Source organism: Eleutherodactylus coqui, chromosome 5 (genome assembly GCF_035609145.1).
Source record: "Eleutherodactylus coqui strain aEleCoq1 chromosome 5, aEleCoq1.hap1, whole genome shotgun sequence".
In the NCBI taxonomy this organism is placed as follows: Eukaryota; Metazoa; Chordata; class Amphibia; order Anura; family Eleutherodactylidae; genus Eleutherodactylus; species Eleutherodactylus coqui.
Window position 1 is genome coordinate 255,032,557 of NC_089841.1, and position 21,995 is coordinate 255,054,551.

General features: G+C 51.0%; 2 protein-coding genes across 6 annotated transcripts in view; one reads left to right on the forward strand and one right to left on the reverse strand.

The window, feature by feature from the left end:
* The window catches only part of RFXANK (regulatory factor X associated ankyrin containing protein), a 30,795-nt gene extending 26,781 nt beyond the window's left edge, over window positions 1-4,014 (reverse strand). For 2 of the 4 annotated variants that reach the window (XM_066604533.1, XM_066604530.1), the window contains exon 1: window positions 3,892-4,014. The gene's annotated coding sequence lies outside the window, so the exon portion shown is untranslated. Of the gene's footprint in view, window positions 1-1,263; window positions 1,305-3,737; window positions 3,829-3,891 lie in introns of those variants that run through there. The other 2 variants (XM_066604531.1, XM_066604532.1) reach the window with 2 other exon arrangements.
* Window positions 4,015-4,076: 62 nt separating this feature from the next.
* On the forward strand, window positions 4,077-19,013 carry BORCS8 (BLOC-1 related complex subunit 8). 2 transcript variants are annotated; one of them, XM_066604536.1, is made up of 5 exons: window positions 4,077-4,175; window positions 9,736-9,799; window positions 10,840-10,952; window positions 11,765-11,829; window positions 14,647-19,013. In XM_066604536.1, the coding sequence occupies exons 2-5, from the start codon at window positions 9,763-9,765 to the stop codon at window positions 14,756-14,758; spliced, it is 327 nt and encodes a 108-aa protein (XP_066460633.1). In that variant the 5' UTR covers window positions 4,077-4,175; window positions 9,736-9,762; the 3' UTR covers window positions 14,759-19,013. The 2 variants fall into 2 exon arrangements, with proteins under 2 accessions (XP_066460633.1, XP_066460634.1); XM_066604537.1 differs by lacking the exon at window positions 4,077-4,175 and adding an exon at window positions 8,687-8,697.
* Window positions 19,014-21,995: the final 2,982 nt, after the last annotated feature.

A 21,995-nucleotide genomic window follows, 5' to 3' on the forward strand; every position in this document is an offset into this window, starting at 1 on the left:
CATCACAGGTCCTAGTAGCTACTGTCGGATTATCAAGTATTCAGTAATTTCTACCAAACTGCAGAATGGCTCCTACCACAGCAGTGACATCACTACAGGTCCTTCAGCTTACCGGATCTCTGTGGTGGCAGTAGGTCGGTGTCTCCTGTCAGGACCGCTGAGTTGTGTCTGAGATAATAACGGCTTAGTTGTATTCTCATTTTGTTATTTTTGTCCTCCCTTTCAAGAACCATAATTTTGTTCTTCTTCTGTCGGTCAGGCTCAGTGTTTTATATACGCTGTAGGACCTGTGACGATGTCACCAGGGGGCGGAGCATGAGAAGCACCCACACATACACATACATACTAAACAGACAAGTGGTCATTAGGAGTTTGATAAAGGCGAAAGAAGGAAGGACTGACTGACTCGCCACTAATTCTCTAACTTCCCGGTGTCCTAAGTTGTAAAGAGGTTACAACTTAATTATTCAATGCTAAGCGCAAAAGTAAGTGACCCCCCTATGTGACGTAACTTCCCAGTGTTGTACAAACGTGAAATTTGGCACGACCATTCTTTAGGACGTAAATAAGAAAAACTAAAGGGGTCACAACTCGATTATTCAATGCTAAGTGCAAAACTAAGAGACCCCCAATGTTATGTACCGAATCTAATTCCCTAACTTCCCAGTATCGTACAAGCTTGAAATTTGGCACGACCATTCTTTAGGTCATAAACAGGAAAAGTAAAAGGGTCGCAACTTGATTATTGAATTCTAAGTGTGAAAGTAAGTGACCCCCTAAGTAATGTAACTGACAACACACATCTGAACCGCATAAACATTAAATTTGAGACAACCATTCTTTATATCCTAATAGGAAAAGTAAAGGGGGCTGCAACTTTAATCCTTTCCAATCCAATTTGTATCCTGGTTTTCCTAGGGGGCTTACTCTCTTTCTGATGTTATACAACGGCGCTATCAGCTGGCTAAAGCCAGTACTGCATGAGGTGACACATTGGATAGGCTTCGACAGCAGAGAGGCTGGCAATATACAGTAAGAGAACCCCGACGGACGTCTTCCAACATCGGAGCTGTACAGCCTTAAATCATAATGTCTTCAGAGGTCAGACAGTGGATTGGAAAGGGTTAATATTCAATTCAATGCGTGAAAAACTATGAAGATCCGCAATACATGAGATAGTTCTTTTCTCAGAAACCATAAAGCCTAGGGAAATGATTTGTATACTGAGGGGAATCTACCTCCCCTCTATGTGTCTATACTTACCGTAAAGTCTTTTCTTGATCAGGATATCCGGGACACAGCACCCTCCCTTTGGGTTTGTTCACATTTCCGTATTTTGCATGTGCATTTTGGTCACGCAGAAAGAAAAAAAAAAAGAGCCGAACATGCTCTGTTTGTCTGCGTATTTGGGCACCCAAAGTCTCCATAGAAGTCAATGAGGGAGCGCAACTGTGTGCACAAACACGGCGCAATTGCGCTGGAACAAGAACACATCTGGAACTAATTAGCCATTTCACTTGGTGTGTCTTTGTTTGTCAGGCGCAGATGAACATGTCTTGTGGGCGCAAAAGTACAGTAAAATGCGCCGATGCGTACTAAAAAAACCCTAATTTATTCCACAAGAATGCAGTGCTCGGGCGTGCGCAAATGTGCTTCATAGTAAGGTCGTAAGGTCGAATGAAGACAATGTCCATCTAGTCCAGCCTGTTTCAGAGGAAGGCAAAAAAAGCCCAAGAGGCAGGAGCCAATTAGCCCTTTTGGGGGAAAAATTCCTTCCCGACTCCCTAATGGCAATCAGACTGTTCCCTGGATCAACCCCTAATAGTTCCTACCTGCCTGTATACCCGGATTAACAATTATCCTAAGATTTATATCCTGTAATATCCTTCCGCTCCAGAAATACATCTAGTCCCCTTTTAAACTCCTCTATGGATTTTGCCATCACCACTTCCTCCGGTAGAGAGTTCCACAGTCTCACTGCTCTTACAGTAAAGAACCCCTTTCTGTGTTGGTGATGAAACCTGCTTTCCTCTAGACATAGAGGATGCCCTCTCGTTACCGTCGTGGTCCTGGGTATAAACAGATCCTGGGAGAGATCCTTGTATTGTCCCCTCATGTATTTATACATGGTTATTTCACCGCCATTTATTACCACCCTCTGCTTTCTATCGTTGAGCCAATTCTTTACCCAGATACACACGTTTTCGCCCAGTCCGAGCTGCCTCATTTTGTGTATTAGCCTATTATGCGGCACGGTGTCAAAGGCTTTAGAGAAGTCCAGATATACGAGATCAATAGATTCTCCCAGGTCCAGCCTAGAGCTTACTTCATCGTAGAAACTGATCAGATTTGTCTGACATGAGCGACCCTTCATGAATCCATGCTGGTGAGGAGTTATTCCCTTGTTTTCCTTGAGGTGCTCATCGATGGCGTCTCTCAGAAACCCCTTGAATATTTTTCCCGTTACTGAAGTGAGACTTACCGGCCTGTAGTTACCAGGCTCACTTTTGGACCCCTTTTTGTAAGCTGGAACCACATTGGCAATGTGCCAATCCAATGGTACAACACCGGTCTCAGTAGTGTCCATAAATATTAGAAATAGCAGCCTAGCTATCTCATCACTTAGTTCCCTTAGTACCCTTGGGTGTATTTCACCCGGGCCCGGCGATTTATCCATTTTAATCCCCTTTACCCGGCTCTGCACTTCCTCCTGTGTTAGGCATGCTATATGTAACGGGGGTTCATTTTATTCCCCTGCATCTCGTGTCACATTTCCTTTTCCTTCGTGAATACACTTGAAAATAAACCATTTAACCCTTTCCGATCCAATTTTGGATCCAGGGTTTCCTACAGGGCTTTATCTTCTTGCTGTCATACAACGGTCGTCTCGGATTTCTCCTGCATTATTCGTTAAAGGGCCGGCGCTCGCAGTGCGAATCTGTTAATATAGTTAAAGAATACTTTTGGGTTGTTTTTGCGCTTTGGTCTTTCTGCCTCCTTCAGTTCGTTTGACGCCAGCTAAGGCCTTATTCACCCGGGCGGACCGGATTCTGCATGCGGGGGGGCGGTAGCGGATCCCAGCTCTGACCCGACCAGCATGAACTGCATTCTGGATGACCGCGGAGGCTCGCCGTCGGTCACACGCACTATATTTTTTCCTTCTTTGTCCATATTTCCCACATTACATCCGCAATGTTAACCGATACGGGCTGCGGGTCGGGACCCTTCCATGGAGGCCATCTGCGCAGATTTTGCGGCAAAATAGACACGTTGCGATTTTTCTTTTGCTCGCCGAATACGCAATTCATATCAGCGAATGTGAAGGAAAAATCAAAACCACACGCCTTTCAATGGGATTTGCTGCGGATCGTCCGTGAGGCCGGCGATCGCGAATTCCACAACTAGAACCCGTTCGTATGAGACCCCCTAAGGACGCCTTCACACGGGCGAGAATATCATCAGCCCAAGAAACTCGGAGCAACGTTACCCTTGTAAGACCGCGGCCCCAGATGCTTATAAACCCCCTCACATCTCCGGACCTGTGATTTTTATGTGCGTGCAAAAAATAAAATATTGCAAGGGCTTCCAATCTGGTAAAAACTGCGCGAGGAATCGCCCGAAAATACGACGTACCGCCATTATTAGAAAAAGAGAAAAGTGTCGCACAACGGGAATAAACACACTGAAATAAACGTGTTATTAACAGGCGCAAGTTCTGTCTAAATCGCAAAACTCACCCGTGTGAATGCACCCCTACAACAACGGCTTGGCTGATAACAGAGAACACTAGACTGCAGGTAAGCCTGCCCGTTGTTCCGTGCCCAGCAGCCCTCACCGGGCACACACAGCAGTAAGCCCACAACAATCCCCCTCCCCCACAAGACCACCCACCCGTGGAACGGTCAGCATCTGTCCTGGTCAGAGTCTTAAAGGCGCAGCTGCTGCCTGCTGTGCGGCGTGGCAAGGGTTAAACCAGCCAGCTGCCTCCAGACACTTCCGGGAGTTCGCATGTGAGGCGCCTTCTGATTAGACAGCAGGACGCCGCTCCTGATTGGTGGATTATAGAATCGGGGCTGTGATTGCCTGCGAGTAGTCACGTGTACTGATCCTGTATGGTTTCCATGGAGTAGACGTGCTGCTGCTGCAGCGTGACTGCTGGGAGTTGTAGTGCCGCGGTAAGTAGAGCACAGGGGTGACTGCTGGGAGCTGTAGTGCCGCGGTAAGTAGAGCGGAGGGGTGACTGCTGGGAGCTGTAGTGCCGTGGTAAGTAGAGCAGAGGGGTGACTGCTGGGAGCTGTAGTGCCGCGGTAAGTAGAGCAGAGGGGTGACTGCTGGGAGCTGTAGTGCCGCGGTAAGTAGAGGGGAGAGGTGACTACTGGGAGCTGTAGTGCCGCGGTAAGTAGAGCACAGGGGTGACTGCTGGGAGCTGTAGTGCCGCGGTAAGTAGAGCACAGGGGTGACTGCTGGGAGCTGTAGTGCCGCGGTAAGTAGAGGGGAGAGGTGACTACTGGGAGCTGTAGTGCCGTGGTAAGTAGAGCACAGGGGTGACTGCTGGGAGCTGTAGTGCCGCGGTAAGTAGAGCGGAGGGGTGACTGCTGGGAGCTGTAGTGCCGTGGTAAGTAGAGCAGAGGGGTGACTGCTGGGAGCTGTAGTGCTGCGGTAAGTAGAGCGGAGGGGTGACTGCTGGGAGCTGCAGTGCCGCGGTAAGTAGAGCACAGGGGTGACTGCTGGGAGCTGTAGTGCCGCGGTAAGTAGAGCGGAGGGGTGACTGCTGGGAGCTGTAGTGCCGCGGTAAGTAGAGCGGAGGGGTGACTGCTGGGAGCTGTAGTGCCGCGGTAAGTAGAGGGGAGAGGTGACTACTGGGAGCTGTAGTGCCGCGGTAAGTAGAGCACAGGGGTGACTGCTGGGAGCTGTAGTGCCGCGGTAAGTAGAGCGGAGGGGTGACTGCTGGGAGCTGTAGTGCCGTGGTAAGTAGAGCACAGGGGTGACTGCTGGGAGCTGTAGTGCTGCTGGGTAAGTAGTGCAGAGGGGTGACTGCTGGGAGCTGTAGTGCTGCTGGGTAAGTAGTGCAGAGGGGTGACTGCTGGGAGCTGTAGTGCTGCTGGGTAAGTAGTGCAGAGGGGTGACTGCTGGGAGCTGTAGTGCTGCTGGGTAAGTAGTGCAGAGGGGTGACTGCTGGGAGCTGTAGTGCAGCAGTAAGTAGTGCACAGGGGTGACTGCTGGGAGCTGTAGTGCAGCAGTAAGTAGTGCACAGGGGTGACTGCTGGGAGCTGTAGTGCAGCAGTAAGTAGTGCACAGGGGTGACTGCTGGGAGCTGTAGTGCAGCAGTAAGTAGTGCACAGGGGTGACTGCCGGGAGCTGTAGTGCAGCAGTAAGTAGTGCACAGGGGTGACTGCCGGGAGCTGTAGTGCAGCAGTAAGTAGTGCACAGGGGTGACTGCCGGGAGCTGTAGTGCAGCAGTAAGTAGTGCACAGGGGTGACTGCCGGGAGCTGTAGTGCAGCAGTAAGTAGTGCACAGGGGTGACTGCCGGGAGCTGTAGTGCAGCAGTAAGTAGTGCACAGGGGTGACTGCCGGGAGCTGTAGTGCAGCAGTAAGTAGTGCACAGGGGTGACTGCCGGGAGCTGTAGTGCTGCGGTAAGTAGAGCGGAGGGGTGACTGCCGGGAGCTATAGTGCTGCGGTAAGTAGTGCACAGGGGTGACTGCTGGGAGCTGTAGTGCAGCAGTAAGTAGTGCACAGGGGTGACTGCTGGGAGCTGTAGTGCAGCAGTAAGTAGTGCACAGGGGTGACTGCTGGGAGCTGTAGTGCCGCGGTATGTAGAGCGGAGGGGTGACTGCCGGGAGCTGTAGTGCTGCGGTAAGTAGTGCACAGGGGTGACTGCCGGGAGCTGTAGTGCTGCGGTAAGTAGTGCACAGGGGTGACTGCCGGGAGCTGTAGTGCTGCGGTAAGTAGTGCACAGGGGTGACTGCCGGGAGCTGTAGTGCTGCGGTAAGTAGTGCACAGGGGTGACTGCCGGGAGCTGTAGTGCTGCGGTAAGTAGTGCACAGGGGTGACTGCCGGGAGCTGTAGTGCTGCGGTAAGTAGTGCACAGGGGTGACTGCCGGGAGCTGTAGTGCTGCGGTAAGTAGTGCACAGGGGTGACTGCCGGGAGCTGTAGTGCTGCGGTAAGTAGTGCACAGGGGTGACTGCCGGGAGCTGTAGTGCTGCGGTAAGTAGTGCACAGGGGTGACTGCCGGGAGCTGTAGTGCTGCGGTAAGTAGTGCACAGGGGTGACTGCCGGGAGCTGTAGTGCTGCGGTAAGTAGTGCACAGGGGTGACTGCCGGGAGCTGTAGTGCTGCGGTAAGTAGTGCACAGGGGTGACTGCCGGGAGCTGTAGTGCAGAGGGGTGACTGCTGGGAGCAGTAGTGCCGCGGTAAGTAGAGCACAGGGGTGACTGCTGGGAGCTGTAGTGCAGAGGGGTGACTGCTGGGAGCTGTAGTGCTGCGGTAAGTAGAGCACAGGGGTGACTGCTGGGAGCTGTAGTGCTGTGGTAAGTAGTGGAGAGGGGTGACTGCTGGGAGCTGTAGTGCCGCAGTAAGTAGAGCGGAGGGGTGACTGCTGGGAGCTGTAGTGCAGCGGTAAGTAGTGCAGAGGGGTGAGTGCTGGGAGCTGTAGTGCACAGGGGTGACTGCTGAGAGCTGTAGTGCAGCGGTAAGTAGTGCAGAGGGGTGACTGCTGAGAGCTGTAGTGCGGAGGGGTGACTGCTGGAAGCTGTAGTGCAGCGGTAAGTAGAGCGGAGGGGTGACTGCTGGGAGCTGTAGTGCTGCGGTAAGTAGAGCGGAGGGGTGACTGCTGGGAGCTGTAGTGCCGCGGTAAGTAGAGCAGAGGGGTGACTGCTGGGAGCTGTAGTGCCGCGGTAAGTAGTGCGGAGGGGTGACTGCTGGGAGCTGTAGTGCAGCAGTAAGTAGTGCACAGGGGTGACTGCTGGGAGCTGTAGTGCAGCAGTAAGTAGTGCACAGGGGTGACTGCTGGGAGCTGTAGTGCAGCAGTAAGTAGTGCACAGGGGTGACTGCTGGGAGCTGTAGTGCAGCAGTAAGTAGTGCACAGGGGTGACTGCTGGGAGCTGTAGTGCAGCAGTAAGTAGTGCACAGGGGTGACTGCTGGGTGCTGTAGTGCCGCGGTATGTAGAGCGGAGGGGTGACTGCTGGGAGCTGTAGTGCTGCGGTAAGTAGTGCACAGGGGTGACTGCTGGGAGCTGTAGTGCTGCGGTAAGTAGTGCACAGGGGTGACTGCTGGGAGCTGTAGTGCTGCGGTAAGTAGAGCACAGGGGTGACTGCTGGGAGCTGTAGTGCTGCGGTAAGTAGAGCAGAGGGGTGACTCCTGGGAGCTATAGTGCTGCGGTAAGTAGAGCACAGGGGTGACTGCTGGGAGCTGTAGTGCCGCGGTAAGTAGAGCAGAGGGGTGACTGCTGGGAGCTGCAGTGCCGCGGTAAGTAGAGCACAGGGGTGACTGCTGGGAGCTGTAGTGCCGCGGTAAGTAGAGCGGAGGGGTGACTGCTGGGAGCTGTAGTGCTGCGGTAAGTAAAGCAGAGGGGTGACTGCTGGGAGCAGTAGTGCTGCGGTAAGTAGAGCAGAGGGGTGACTGCTGGAGCTGTAGTGCAGCTGTAAGTAGTGCAGAGTGGTGACTGCTGGGAGCTGTAGTACCGTGGTAAGTAGAGCGGAGGGGTGACTGCTGGGAGCTGTAGTGCTGTGGTAAGTAGAGCGGAGGGGTTACTGCTGGGAGCTGTAGTGCCGTGGTAAGTAGAGCGGAGGGGTGACTGCTGGGAGCTGTGGTGCCGTGGTAAGTAGAGCGGAGGGGTGACTGCTGGGAGCTGTAGTGCCGTGGTAAGTAGTGCGGAGGGGTGACTGCTGGGAGCTGTAGTGCCGTGGTAAGTAGTGCGGAGGGGTGACTGCTGGGAGCTGTAGTGCCGTGGTAAGTAGAGCACAGGGGTGACTGCTGGGAGCTGTAGTGCTGTGGTAAGTAGTGCGGAGGGGTGACTGCTGAGAGCTGTAGTGCTGTGGTAAGTAGTGCGGAGGGGTGACTGCTGGGAGCTGTAGTGCTGCGGTAAGTAGAGCACAGGGGTGACTGCTGGGAGCTGTAGTGCCGCGGTAAGTAGAGGGGAGAGGTGACTGCTGGAAGCAGTAGTACTGCGGTTAATAGTGCACAGGGGTGACTGCTGGGAGCTGTAGTGCCACGGTAAGTAGAGCACAGGGGTGACTGCTGGGAGCTGTAGTGCCGCAATAAGTAGAGCGGAGGGGTGACTGCTGGGAGCAGTAGTGCTGCGGTAAGTAGTGCGGAGGGGTGATTGCTGGGAGCTGTAGTGCCGTGGTAAGTAGAGCGGAGGGGGGACTGCTGGGAGCTGTAGTGCTGTGGTAAGTAGTGCGGAGGGGTGACTGCTGGGAGCTGTAGTGCCGCAGTAAGTAGAGGGGAGAGGTGACTGCTGGGAGCTGTAGTGCTGTGGTTAATAGTGCACAGGGGTGACTGCTGGGAGCAGTAGTGCCGCGGTAAGTAGTGTGGGGGGTGACTGCTGGGAGCTGTAGTGCAGCGGTAAGTAGTGCGGAGGGGTAACTGCTGGGAGCTGTAGTGCCGTGGTAAGTAGAGCACAGGGGTGACTGCTGGGAGCTGTAGTGCCGCGGTAAGTAGTGCACAGGGGTGACTGCTGGGAGCAGTAGTGCCGCGGTAAGTAGTGCACAGGGGTGACTGCTGGGAGCTGTAGTGCCGTGGTACGTAGAGCGGGGGGGGGTGACTGCTGGGAGCTGTAGTGCCGTGGTAAGTAGAGCACAGGGGTGACTGCTGGGAGCTGTAATGCTGCGGTAAGTAGTGCGCAGGGGTGACTGCTAGGAGTAGTAGTACTACGGTAAGTAGAGCACAGGAGTGACTGCTGGGAGCTGTAGTGCTGCGGTAAGTAGTGCGGAGGGGTGACTACTGGGAGCAGTAGTGCGGAGGAGTGACTGCTGGGAGCTGTAGTGCCGTGGTAAGTAGAGCACAGGGGTGACTGCTGGGAGCTGTAATGCTGCGGTAAGTAGTGCGCAGGGGTGACTGCTGGGAGTAGTAGTACTACGGTAAGTAGAGCACAGGGGTGACTGCTGGGAGCTGTAGTGCCACGGTAAGTAGTGCGGAGGGGTGACTGCTGGGAGCTGTAGTGCCGTGGTAAGTAGTGCACAGGGGTGACTGCTGGGAGCAGTAGTACTACGGTAAGTAGAGCACAGGGGTGACTGCTGAGAGCAGTAGTACTACGGTAAGTAGAGCACAGGGGTGACTGCTGGGAGCAGTAGTACTACGGTAAGTAGAGCACAGGGGTGACTGCTGGGAGCAGTAGTACTACGGTAAGTAGAGCACAGGGGTGACTGCTGGGAGCAGTAGTACTACGGTAAGTAGAGCACAGGGGTGACTGCTGGGAGCAGTAGTACTACGGTAAGTAGAGCACAGGGGTGACTGCTGGGAGCAGTAGTGCAGCGGTAAGTAGAGCACAGGGGTGACTGCTGGGAGCAGTAGTGCAGCGGTAAGTAGTGCAGAGGGGTGACTGCTGGGAGCTGTAGTGCCACAGTAAGTAGTGCGGAGGGGTGACTGCTGGGAGCAGTAGTACCACGGTAAGTAGAGCACAGGGGTGACTGCTGGGAGCAGTAGTGCAGAGAGGTTACTGCTGGGAGCTGTAGTGCAGAGGGGTGACCGGTGCGGCACGTGTGTGCGGTATTCATGCAGTACCCCTGTTTACAGGCGGAGCGCTAAGCCCGGACGGCTGTCATGGAGGAGCAGGAGATGCAGATAAAGGTGAAGAAAGGTAATGTGTCAGACCCCTTCATGGAGGCCGCATTAGGTTATGGCGTCTGCATAGAGCCGTGTGTGAGGGCGTGGTCATGTGGACGGAGTCGCGCTCCGTGTTAGGCGCATATGTTTTTACGCTGATCTGCATTGCGATGTTCAGGCGAGCGTTTTTCACGGCGGCGCTGCCGGTCGCTGATGTCATTGCATATTGACTGCGCACCACATGCAGATATCTCGTTGCCGAATACGCTCGTGTCAGCCAGGTTCAAAGTCAGTGGGACGCCGTGAATACACGGATTTCCTACATATTCGCTGTGTACTTGCTCCAGCCCATCACCTCAGTGGTAATACACACCAAGACGGGCCGCGCAACCAAACGGCGGATGAAGTAGAGAAACTGAAACGGAAGTGGGGGGGGGGGGGGGGATGAAAACGGATGCGTGTTTTTTTTTGTTTTTTTTTTAATAAACCGACATGCAGACACGATCTGCATGTTCCGCGAGTGGAAGAAAAAACGTGGCGTGCTTTATTACACAGCTGAATCTGCGCGGCGGCCGTCCAACCTGTCTGCCTGTACACCATTAACATCACACATGGCTGCAGGAAGTACAAATAAACAAACTGTACTGCGCCTGCCACCTGCGCCACCCCCACCCCTCCACGATCGGCCGCAGTCCAGTAATGGAGGTACGCAGGGTCGCGACCCAGCTCACAACTGGAATCCTCTGCGGGCCTCCTGCTTGCAGCATCCGACCCGCTCGTGTAGCTGCGCCGGACTGCGAGCATCAGGCTTAGCTTTGATATTTACGCGCAGCGGCCGGTCTTCGTTACGATTACGTGGAAATGAGCGATTCGCTACAATCCGCATTACTTCACGCGCTGGTTTTGTGCCGTTACCTTTTCTTCTCCGTTCGTAGCCAAAGCTCTGCTGGTTGCTTCTGCGTGGAGTTGCTAAGAACGCTGCTGACGTTGCGCCAAACGTTACACATTTCTGTAGACGTCTGTACGCCGTGCTCGCACCCAGGCTGATGGCGCTGTATGCTTCTTGTCTTCTAGTGACGGACAAGTTCACGGAGAGCATGTATGTCCTCGCCAACGAGCCGTCGGTGGCCTTGTATAGGCTGCAGGAACACGTCCGCAGGTCCCTCCCAGAACTGGCGCAGCACAAGGTGGGGGCACAACACGTAATGGGGGCTTCTGCCCCTGTATATACTCTAGTGATGGACCGCCCCTCATGGAGTTCTTGGTTTTTGCCTCCACGTCTCGTGTTTTTCTTTAAACTGGATTTTTTTTTTTCCTTTTTAAACTTGATTTTATTTTAGCCCCCCAGGAGGACTTGAAGACGTGATCATTTGATCGCTAGGATAATACACTGCATTACTTAGGTAGTGCATTCTACTAAGCCTATGACAACAGCCTATTATATACTGCCAGAGGCAGGGCCTAATAGGCTGAGTTACATGGTAAACATAGAGGCCTTTGTCAGGCTTCCAGCTGCCCTGGGAACCCATCAGTAACTTAGTCACACATCATCCTCCTGTCCTCTGCTTACATGCTGCAGTTGCTATTGATTGTGGCATGTAAGGGGTTAAACTGCCATGATCTGAGGTTTCTTCTCTCCTGGCGGTTCGAGCAGGAGCCGGGCTGTCAGTAGTCTGCCAAGCTATCACCTTAAAAAGGCTCATGTGCAGGTTTATAGCCCATTGATGATGTGTTGGCCGTCACTAAGGGGTTAATGGTGGCCATGTTGTCCCTGGACTTCTGTACGTGTATCTGCTTGCGGTATCAGAGGCAATAAGCGTTCTAAACAAGAGAACAAAAGCCTATGACAGACATTCCTGGTCTACGATCAGCATCTTGGGGCCGTGGTACAAGATGTAAGAAGTCACCACTTTGCTGGCCCTCCATGAGGATCGCAGGTTCCTGAAGTCCCTTAGCGTTTGTAGCCGGTTTGCTGTAACTGAGTGATTGTCTCTTGCAGGCGGATATGCAGAACTGGGAGGAGCAGAGCCAAGGATCAGTGTACACGGTGGAGTACGCATGCAGGTTGGTGTTCCCGGTTTCGGAGGTTCTTATAACTTTGGGCGGACATGTTCCAGTATTGGTACTTGAGTGGGTAAAGGGTTTCTCCAGGCTGCTGTAAGAAACCCGTCCTACAATGTTACTAGAAGCGGTTAGACACCTGCGGGCGGTGGGCAGCGGTGAAGCTTTGTGGGGGACTACCGGCTCTATGCTGGATAGTATATCGGCAGCTCAGACAGCGGCGGCAACATCTGCTCTGCAGTGAAGTGCTGATGCTCCGGTGGTGGTCAGAGCCTCCTACGTCCTGACAAGGAGTGGGGTGTTCGGTTCCCAGCCCCTCCTAGTAACATTCCAGGATGGGTTCCTTACAGGCTGGTCAGACGGCGCCCGGTTTGTTTTCACTTCCTTTAAGCACTTATGCTCCTTCTCTTCTGATACATAAAACCAGTTTCACATCCGTTCGGACGTTCAGTCACAAAATACTGGAAGAAGTAGTCCTGCATGCTGCGCTCTTTCTTCTGGTAAAATGCCGGGCAGCTGAGTGCAAACTCCACAGACCCCATTATAGTCAATTGAGTTCATTCGGCGCTGTTTGGTTCCACCATACGACAGCCCTGTTCGGCCGGGGGATTTCCCTTTCCTGCTCCCCAAACCGACCCCCAACACAGATGTGAAGGCAGCCTGACTGGCGTTACATGAGCGCAGGTACCTGTCCCATAAGTTTGTTTGTTTCCACTGATATCACATTTCTGTATGTGTCTCACATCGGGAAGATCATCTGTAGTAACCTTGTATTGTACTTGCCTTCCTTGGCGTTTCCCTGCTACCTCTTGCAGGCAGACTACATCTGAGAGGGCATGGTGGACTAGTCCCCTCGCTCTATGTACGCAGCTGTGGGAACGCCGGGGACAGTAAGACTAATACATGCCTGGATTTAGCATCTCTGCTCCTACGAGTTTAGTTTATGGGGTTCATAGGAGCGGACAGATTGTCTTTAAAGTGAACCTGTTATGGGCTTCATGCTGCCTGAACCACAAGTAGCACAAATCCGGGACAGATCTGCCCATCTAGCCCTTGTATGTTTTATTATGAAACTCTGCAGCATTTCAGAAAAAAAAACACACTTAAAAGTGTGACTCTGAGCTCTCGAGTCAAAGAGGGGGGCTGCACCGGGCTCTCCTCGCTCGCACCATCAAGACCAGCCTCTCCCTCTCTACACACTAGCAGGAAGAGGAGTTGTCGGTCTTGATGACGGGGGAGCCTGGCGCAGCCCCCCTCTTTGACTCAAGAGCTCCAAGTTAATCTTCTTAGTGTTTGGCTTTGTGTTTTTTGTTTGTTTGTTTTGTTGCTAACTACAATTGCTAACTACAATGCTAACTACAATTGACGAGTCTTTGGGAGTTTTGCTGTTGTCCTTAAGAAATGCCGTCCATTCTCCAAACCCTTTCTTCCATGCTTGATTGAAATCCCCTGGCTGCTTATCTCCCGGACACAATCAGTAAAGCAAGGTATGCTCCCAGGATGACACCGGGCAGAGAACACCCTGCTTCATTGGGCATGCTGTGAGATTTGGAGGGTGAAGTCCATTTAAATGAGTTGTTGGTTACATCTTGAAATTTTAAAGGGCAGGTGCGGATATGGCAAAATAGCAATCGATCAGCACTAGCCTATCGTCAGCCCCAGCGCTGCAGCCCTGCTGTTCTCCTGGTCTCTGTTGGCATTGAAGTAAGGTGATCGCTGCCTGCTAATCGGAGGCCACATCGTCCCTGCCACTTCTCCTGGCATTAGTGCTCACATCCTGGGCGCCGTGATGCCAGGAGTTCTGAACAGTGATAATGCAGTCTGATTGGTAGACAGCAGTCACCTGACTTTTGCTGTCAACATCGACCTGGAGAACAGCAGGGCTGTTGCACTGGATCGCTGAGGATGGGTACGTACTGCTTGATTTGTTGTTTTACCACATTTGCATCTGACCTTTAAATTTTAAAGACTAATTGGACAAGCCCTTTAAGTGTGGGAGGAAGGTCTTGGCAACCACTTTGCTGGCTCTACAGCACCGCTCTCGTGACTCTCTGTAGTTATCATACAATGTGTGCCCATTTCAGAAGTTGGCTTTATTCATAATATGGCAATGTGGAGCTCATGCAGGGTCCTCTCTGTATACATACTCACATTTGGTAGAATGCAATGGTGGCAATTTAGGGCCCTAAAACTCCTGATGGGCTCCCTTTAAAATGCAAAGTTACCCTTCAACTGTAAGAAGCGTTACAGGAGGAATGAAGAGGAGAGAGACATGGAGTGCCTCACATAGTAAGGCCGGTTTCACATCTGCGTTGGACCTCCAGTTGGAAGTTATATTACAGATCCGGTTCAAAATACCAGACAGCTGAGCGGAAACCAAACAAACCCCATTATAGTCAATCTGTGGCGGGGATCCCCCTTTTCTGCTCCCCAAATGGAGCAGGAAAGTGATACCCCCAACGCAGATGTAAACCTCCCTAAGGAAAAACCTACACTAGCTGTGGAGGAATAGGAGCTGTGGTATCTGCATCTGTAAACGACATCAAGGAGTATTACTTTATATTATGATGGAATAGTACAAGAAGGGTTTTGTGCAGCAAAGAAGATGACAATGGACTAGTTTTCAGAGACCTGGCCTCTGGATTGGTGCAGTGTGCAGGAATTCCTGGCTGACTCCATCTAGTCGGCTAGTATTGTCTGCGTACCCTTCTGTCTGACCGATGCCCGTTAGAAGGTATAATATATGTTTGGCAAATTGAACAGAATGCCCAAAAATGTGAATGTATTAAAAAGCATTTAATAGATTATTTCCTCCCTCAGTGCCGTTAAAAGCATGACGTTCAGCAGCGTGCACTTCAAGAGCATCGACGGCCTCCTGAAGCAAGCTATTAATCTAAAGCATCAGCTGAACGCCGTCCAGAGTCGCAGGTAGCGCTTCCACGTACCGTCCGAGCCGACTGCCTCCCTGCAAGAATCAGACGACTGCCAAAGGATTCCCTGTACTGTCTATTCCGCTACGCTCGTCGTGACTCTATTCCGCTCAGCGCGCGTCGTGACGTGCAATAGTTCTAAAACCAGTTGATGTGTTGAGGACTTGTACGGCTCCTGATGCGTCAATACAAACTTGCGTTGTGTATAACCTTTATGTTCTAACTTGCTACTACTGCAAAGGTTAACCCCTTCCTGCTGCAGGACGTAAATTTACGTCCTGGGGATAGTGCGAGATCACATATGATCCCGCAGCGGGAGCCGTCCTGCTGTTAAACCCTTCCCTGCCGCGATCTAAGCTCCCTCTGTCTCCGGCAGGCTCTCGCGATGTTATCGCGAGAGCCCGGCTGGTTGCTATGGCAACAGGACGCCGGATACTGGCGTCCTGTACTGCCAAAGCCTATGATCGCTATAGTAAGCGATAATGCATGGCAGGGAAGAAGCCCTGTCATGCATTATCACAGCGATCTGAAGTGTAACAGTAAAAGTCCCTCAGAGGGACACAAGTGTTGTAAAAAAAAAGAGAAAAATAAAGTTCAAAAAATAAAAATGTAAAAAAAAGTAAAAAAACCCTTTTTTTAATGCCTTTTCTCATATTAGCATAAAGAAAATGTAAAAAATTAAAAACCCCACATATTTGGTATCAACGTGTCCGTAATGACGCGTACAATACATTGAACATGCTTTTTATCCTGCACGGCAAAAAGCGTAAAAAAAAATGCTAATTTTTAGCATTTTGCCTCCCATAAAGCGCAATAAAAGTGATCAAAAAAACCAGATGTACCCCAAAATGGTACCAATTAAAAAATACAGCTCGTCTCGCAAAAAATAAGCCCTCACAGAGCTCCGTACATGGAAAAATAAAAAAGTTATGGCTTTTGAAAAATGGAGATGGAAAAATACCAAAAATCGCTTGGTCCTCAACGCCAAAATAGGCCATGTCATTAAGGGGTTAAATAATCCAGGTGGTTATGAGTAACAGACATTATGCTGTAGATGTGTGAAAGATGTCCCTAAAGGGGTATAAAGACTCTAGGACTTAAAGGGGTTGTCCCGCGCCGAAACGAGTTTTTTTTTTTTTTCAACCCCGATGCAGGGACGTACAGAAAGCTTACCGGAGCGCTTACCTTAATCCCCGCGCTCCGGTGACTTCTATACTTACCTGTGAAGATGGCCGCCGGAATCCTCTTCCTCCGTGGACCGCAGCTCTTCTGTGCGGTCCATTGCCGATTCCAGCCTCCTGATTGGCTGGAATCGGCACGTGACGGGGCGGAGCTACACGGAGGCGGCATCCTGCACGAAAGGCTCCATAGAAGAAAGCAGAAGACCCGGACTGCGCAAGCGCGGCTAATTTGGCCATCGGAGGGCGAAAATTAGTCGGCACCATGGAGACGAGGACGCCAGCAACGGAGCAGGTAAGTATAAAACTTTTTATAACTTCTGTATGGCTCATAATTAATGCACAATGTACATTACAAAGTGCATTAATATGGCCATACAGAAGTGTATAGACCCACTTGCTGCCGCGGGACAACCCCTTTAAGTCTTCACCTATCCACTAGATGGATCGCTGGGGGTCCTGACTTCTTGGACCCCCACTGATCCCAAGAATGGGAAACCCATGTCTCCCCTGTTGCATTGTTGAACATACAGGCTTCTATATCTGTAGTGTAGTGGGGAACTGGAGCCACTAGTCACACATACGTGAATGGCGCAGCCAGTCAGCTCTACTATGTGTCTGCACTAGTAAATGGAGCAGTAAAGTGGAGTCCCCAGCAGCCTTAGGGCTCATGTCCACGGGCAAAAGAAGAATTAAAATCCGCAGCATTGCGGATCCTGCCCGCGGATCCGCACCCCATAGGGATGCATTGACCACCCGCGGGTTAGATAAATACCCACGGATGGTCAATAAAAGTGATTTTAAAAAAAATGGAGCATGAAAAAATCTGGACCATGCTCCATTTTCGTGCGGGTCTCCCGCGGGGAGGCCTCCCGCGGGCTTCTATTGAAGCCTATGGAAGCCGTCCGGATCCGCGGGAGACCTAAAATAGGAATTTAAAAGAATTTACTCATCCGGAGCGGGCGGGGAAGGTCTTCTCTTCCTCACGGCCGGATCTTTCTTGCTTCGGCTCGGCGGATGTGCCCGGCGCATGCGTGCGGCACGTCGGAGACGTGCCGCCGGCATGACGAGTTCATGCGCCGGCCGAAAAAGAAGATCCGGCCGTGAGGAAGAGAAGACTTTCCCCGCCCGCTCCGGATGAGTAAATTCTTTTAAATTCCTATTTTCAGCGCTCATGTCCGCGGGGCAGGAGGGACCCGCTGCAGATTCTACATGTAGAATCCGTAGCGGGCCTGATTTTCCCCGTGGACATGAGGCCTTAGGCCTCATGTCCACAGGCAGGTAGGATTCCTCATGCGGGAGCTCGTAGCAGAATCCCACCCAGCCCACGGCAGAGGACCCTGCATACCTGTGCAGGCAGGCAGCGGCGTCTACGCAGACCTCTGTACTGCGGATGGTCCACACGGCTCGCTGTCGGACATGCACAGTACAGATTTTTTTTTCTTTTAAATCTCTGCTTTCCCGCAAATCAGATGGCTTTCATTGACTTCAATGGTAGTCGTCCGCGCGGGGACCGCACAGAAATGCAGCATGCCACGCTCTGCTTTCCGGACCAAAAGGTCTGCAAAACAAACCTGCATTCTTTAATTCAGGTGCGGCCGCCCATGCTTCCCTATGGGCGGCTAGATTTGCGGATCTCTGCAAATTAAATCCGCCCATGGACATTGGGCCGTACTCCATTGTCATAACTTCCATTGAAGCGAATGAAGGTTTGCGCTTTATTTCACGCATTCCTTCATCATTTAGGAGAGAGGGGTTGGGGGCTGAGCCAACAGGAAGCTCGTCTGCTGGAATGATCGCCGCTGAGCAGTAATACATAGAGGCTGAGGAAGACAGATGGTAGAAAGGGGAAGCATGTATTTAATAAAATGCACACCATGCATTTACTGGGCAAATATAATTGATGGATTATCCTCAGGATAGGTCATCAATAGTTAATCGGCTGGGGTCCGTCGCTCGGGACCCCGACTGATCAACTGCTCGTGTCTGCCGTAACTGACATACACAGGGGTACGCAGCTGAAGCAGATCGCTCCGACCCCTGTGTAGTGGCTGCTGCTGGTAATTGCAGGCACAGATCCCATTAAAATCAACTAGAGCTGTTCCTGCGATTACCTGGGCCGGTCACTATATGGGGTCGGAGTGATCTGCTTCCACTCTGTACTCCTGCCTATTTTGTCAGTGACAGCAGGCGCCAGAACAGCGGATTGGGCCAGGATCCTGAGTGGTGGTCCTCAGCGATCAACTATTGATGACTTGTCCTGAGGATAACTGATTAATAGTGTTTGCCCAGAAAAAGAATCCTTAAAATGTCCCCGGAGGTGTCCTTCTAGAGCCCTTTTACACAAGAAAGTACACCTATTGGCAATTGTCAGTATGTTCACTGTAGGCGACCGACTGGCGATTACTGATGCATATTTATACATACGGTTGTTTTCTAAATACTTGTGATACATTTGTTGTTTGGGTATCTGTTTAACAATCTGTTTACTTCCCACAGTGTTGGCCATTATGGCAATTTTATGTATGCAAGAATAAGCATTCATACAATCAATATTTATTAAATGGGTTGTCCAGCAGAAAACCATTGGGCCACCATTAGTAGATTAGTTGGGGGAGTCTACCACCTGGGAACCCCCGCTATTCGGTGGGCAAATACACTTGTGTATTGGGCTGATTTCAGCAGGAAGCAGGTGGCTCTGCTCCCACTGCAGTGGCCAGGCTTGGTACTGCAGGCATTGAAATTAATGGGAACTTTGCATGAATACGACAAGCCTGGCCACTGCATCGGAAAGGAGCTGTCAGCTTGTGCAGGAGAACACAGACCTCGCAAACAGCTGATGAGTAGCGATCCGGGGCGGCATATCCTCGCCAATCTACTAATGATAGCCTATCCTAATGACAGGCCAGCAATAGCTTGCATCTGGACAACCCCTTTAAGCAATTATCTGCTTGTGTAAATGAGCCTTTGGTGATTAAGATCTTCTTCTGTTTATCTTGCTGTCAGCTAAAAACAACCAATTTGTCAAATCCTAACAAATGTGTTCTGTTCGCTCAAATAAAATGTGTTTTTATTAAAATTTGTGTGAAACATATTTTTTTATTTACACAAATAAAAGATAACAGAAAACACAATAATACAAAAAAAATGCAAGATGATAGAAAACTTCAACGTTCGTCTTCCTCGTTACTCCCTATCTGTTTCTGTAATGATTTGCTGTCCTGGCAGCTTACTACGGTGTTTCCAATATGGCCGTTCTCGCTCCCCACCAGTCACCATAGTATTATACAAGCGCTACAACTCATTCAAACTCTATTTATACTGACTATAGTATCCGTCCAGAAAAGAGTAAACTGTCCGCTTCTCTTTTAGATTTGAAGTTAATTGTAGCAGAATCTTTTCCAGTGAGTCTCCCAAGAGACGGTTGGATGAAGTCCTAGAAGAATGCTAAATATACTGTAATATTGCAGGGAATTAAAGGGCTATTAATGTGTGTTAAAACATTAAAGGGGTTATCCATGCAGCACCAGCCGGCATACACCGGGGTTTGAGCGGAAGCTGCTGCTCCGACCCCTGTGTAGTGGCTGGCACTAGTAATTGCAGGCGCAGCTCTCATTAAAATTAATGGCACCCCAGCCTGCAATTACATGTGCAATGCCCATTGATTTCAACGAGAGTGGTGCTTGCAATTACGATCACCAGCCACTACACAGGGGTAAAGGCAGTGGCTTCTGCTCTGACCCCGGTGTACCCTAGTGGGCGCTGCCTGGGAGACACCTTTTTTAAGGCTTTATTCACACAGGTGGTTTTGTGTGACTTCTTCGTAACATCACAACCATCTGAGGCATTGGATTCCAATGCATTTGTTCACGTGAGCGATTTTTTTTTACGCCACAAACAATTGCCCAGCATGGAAAAATGCCGCATATGACCGAAATCTGCGGGTGCTTTTACGCACGGATGGAAAAGATAGAACCAAACCTATCTTTCAACTGATATACACTGGTGGCGCCCATAGACTCCTATGGGAGCTGGAAAAATAGGGAGGGGGAGGCAGTTTAGCAGCGTCCATACGCTGGTTTGTTCTTGTCAATGTCTGAGGCTTTGGTGTCTGCTAAGAATCTTCTGTCCTCCTAGCTCTCCCCATTAACAGAACATGGTTGCTTAGCCTGTATCGGGTGAAGTCTGACCAGCTTTGGATGGTTCACTGCCCATACTGAGCCCTGCTATGCTTCGTGTCTGAAGACCACAGTAGCCCCTCCATTCTAGCAATCCCTAACCCAGTACACACAACTTCTGACATGTGACCCTTAAAGGTTTTACCCAGATAGTGCCGGCAGGATACATCGGGGGCGGAGCGGAAGTGCTGCGCTGATTCCTGTGTAGTGGCCAGGACTCATAATTGCAGACGCAGCTTTCGTTAAAATCAATGGGAGCTGCACTTGTAATTGCAGGCTGGGGTCCCATTGATTTCAACGAGCGCTGCACCTGCAATTACGAGTCCTGGCCACTACACAGTGGTCAGAGCAGCGGCTTCCACTCCGAACCCTGGGCATCCCGGCGGCCGTTGCTTGGATAACCCCTTCTAAGGGTATGTTCACATGTTGTGGTAAATCCACAGCATTCTGCAGTCCAGACATTGTGGGGGAGTTTTCAAGAACTCTTCTGCTGCAGGAAGATGTTACATCCACAGTATAAATCGATGTGCGAGGACTTCACCGCCATGAAATCCGTGGCAGAATCCGCATGAGTTTTTTTCATGTGATTCCCTGGCAGACGTTCTGCGGTGCGGGAACCCTTCTTGTCACTTACAGGACAGTCTGCAGTAAGCACCCCGCCATACGGATGGATTCACAGAAACGGACGGTCAAAAGTCAGTGAACATTTCACAAGGTTTACAGAAATAGAGTTCACCTGCAAACATTGATTAGGCCTTCGTTAACTCCGTTTAGGTCAGGATTTAAATGTTCTTGTCGTTATCGGAGCAACGCGTCTCTGCTTGTAATAAAGCGTAACAGTACAACTGTAATTCCCTAAAGCTATCGCTATACCAACGTACTAACTAAGGTTTGGATCATTATGTTTCTTGGTAGGTTTTTTATCGTGGTTCAGAGATGATGGCATTTCCAGCAGTGAATGGGAGCTTACAATGTTATGAGAGTCTCATTCTATACATTCCTACAAGTAAGGGCTCATTCCACAGGCGTATGCAATCTCGGTCTATAAGATACACAGCGGGGGGTTTTCTGCAGGCATATACAGGTTGAGGCAAAAATATGGAAACACCATACGAAATGCCTTAGGATTCATAATCCCATGTAACTTATTTCACAATAGTACCAGTAAATTTTAACTATATCAAAAGGGCGGCTCACTGCTAATCACTAAAATCACATGTGGATCCCTCCTAATGGTGCAGGATCCATACATGGGTAGTAAGCAGTGCTGTCGTTGGCGCTGTTATACAGATCACTCAACAACACGGGGTAAGGCTGGATTCACACTCTCTCTGCGGGGGAGGAGCCTGGAAGAGCCAGGAGCAGTGCTCTGAGCTCCTGCCCCCTCTCTGCCTCCTCTCCGCCCCTCTGCACTATTTGCAATGATGAGAGGTGGGATGGGGGTGGGGCCAATTCTCGGCCCTTAGCCCTGCCCCCATCCCGCCTCCTTTCATTGCAAATAGTGCAGAGGGGCGGAGAGGGGGCAGGAGCTCAGTTCCTGCTCCTGGCTCTTCCATCCACCCACCCCTGCATATTAGGACACCGTATATCGGCTCGGCATGAAAACCGAGCCGATATATGGTTGTCTGAGTCCACCCTAAGTGTCATTGGAATTCAAGACAGCGTTCTGCGCAGTCGTGAGGGATTTATGGCAGAGCTGACAGAGTTCCAACGCGGTCAAATTGTTGGGGCCATATGGTGGGTTCCTCTGTAACAAAGGTAGCGGAAGTTTTTGCTGTATCACGAGGAACAGTATCCAAGATTATGGCTGAATACAGTAAGGGTTCCTTCACACTGCCAGGGGGGATGAAAAAAACGCAATTTTGCTCATGCGATGTTTGAGC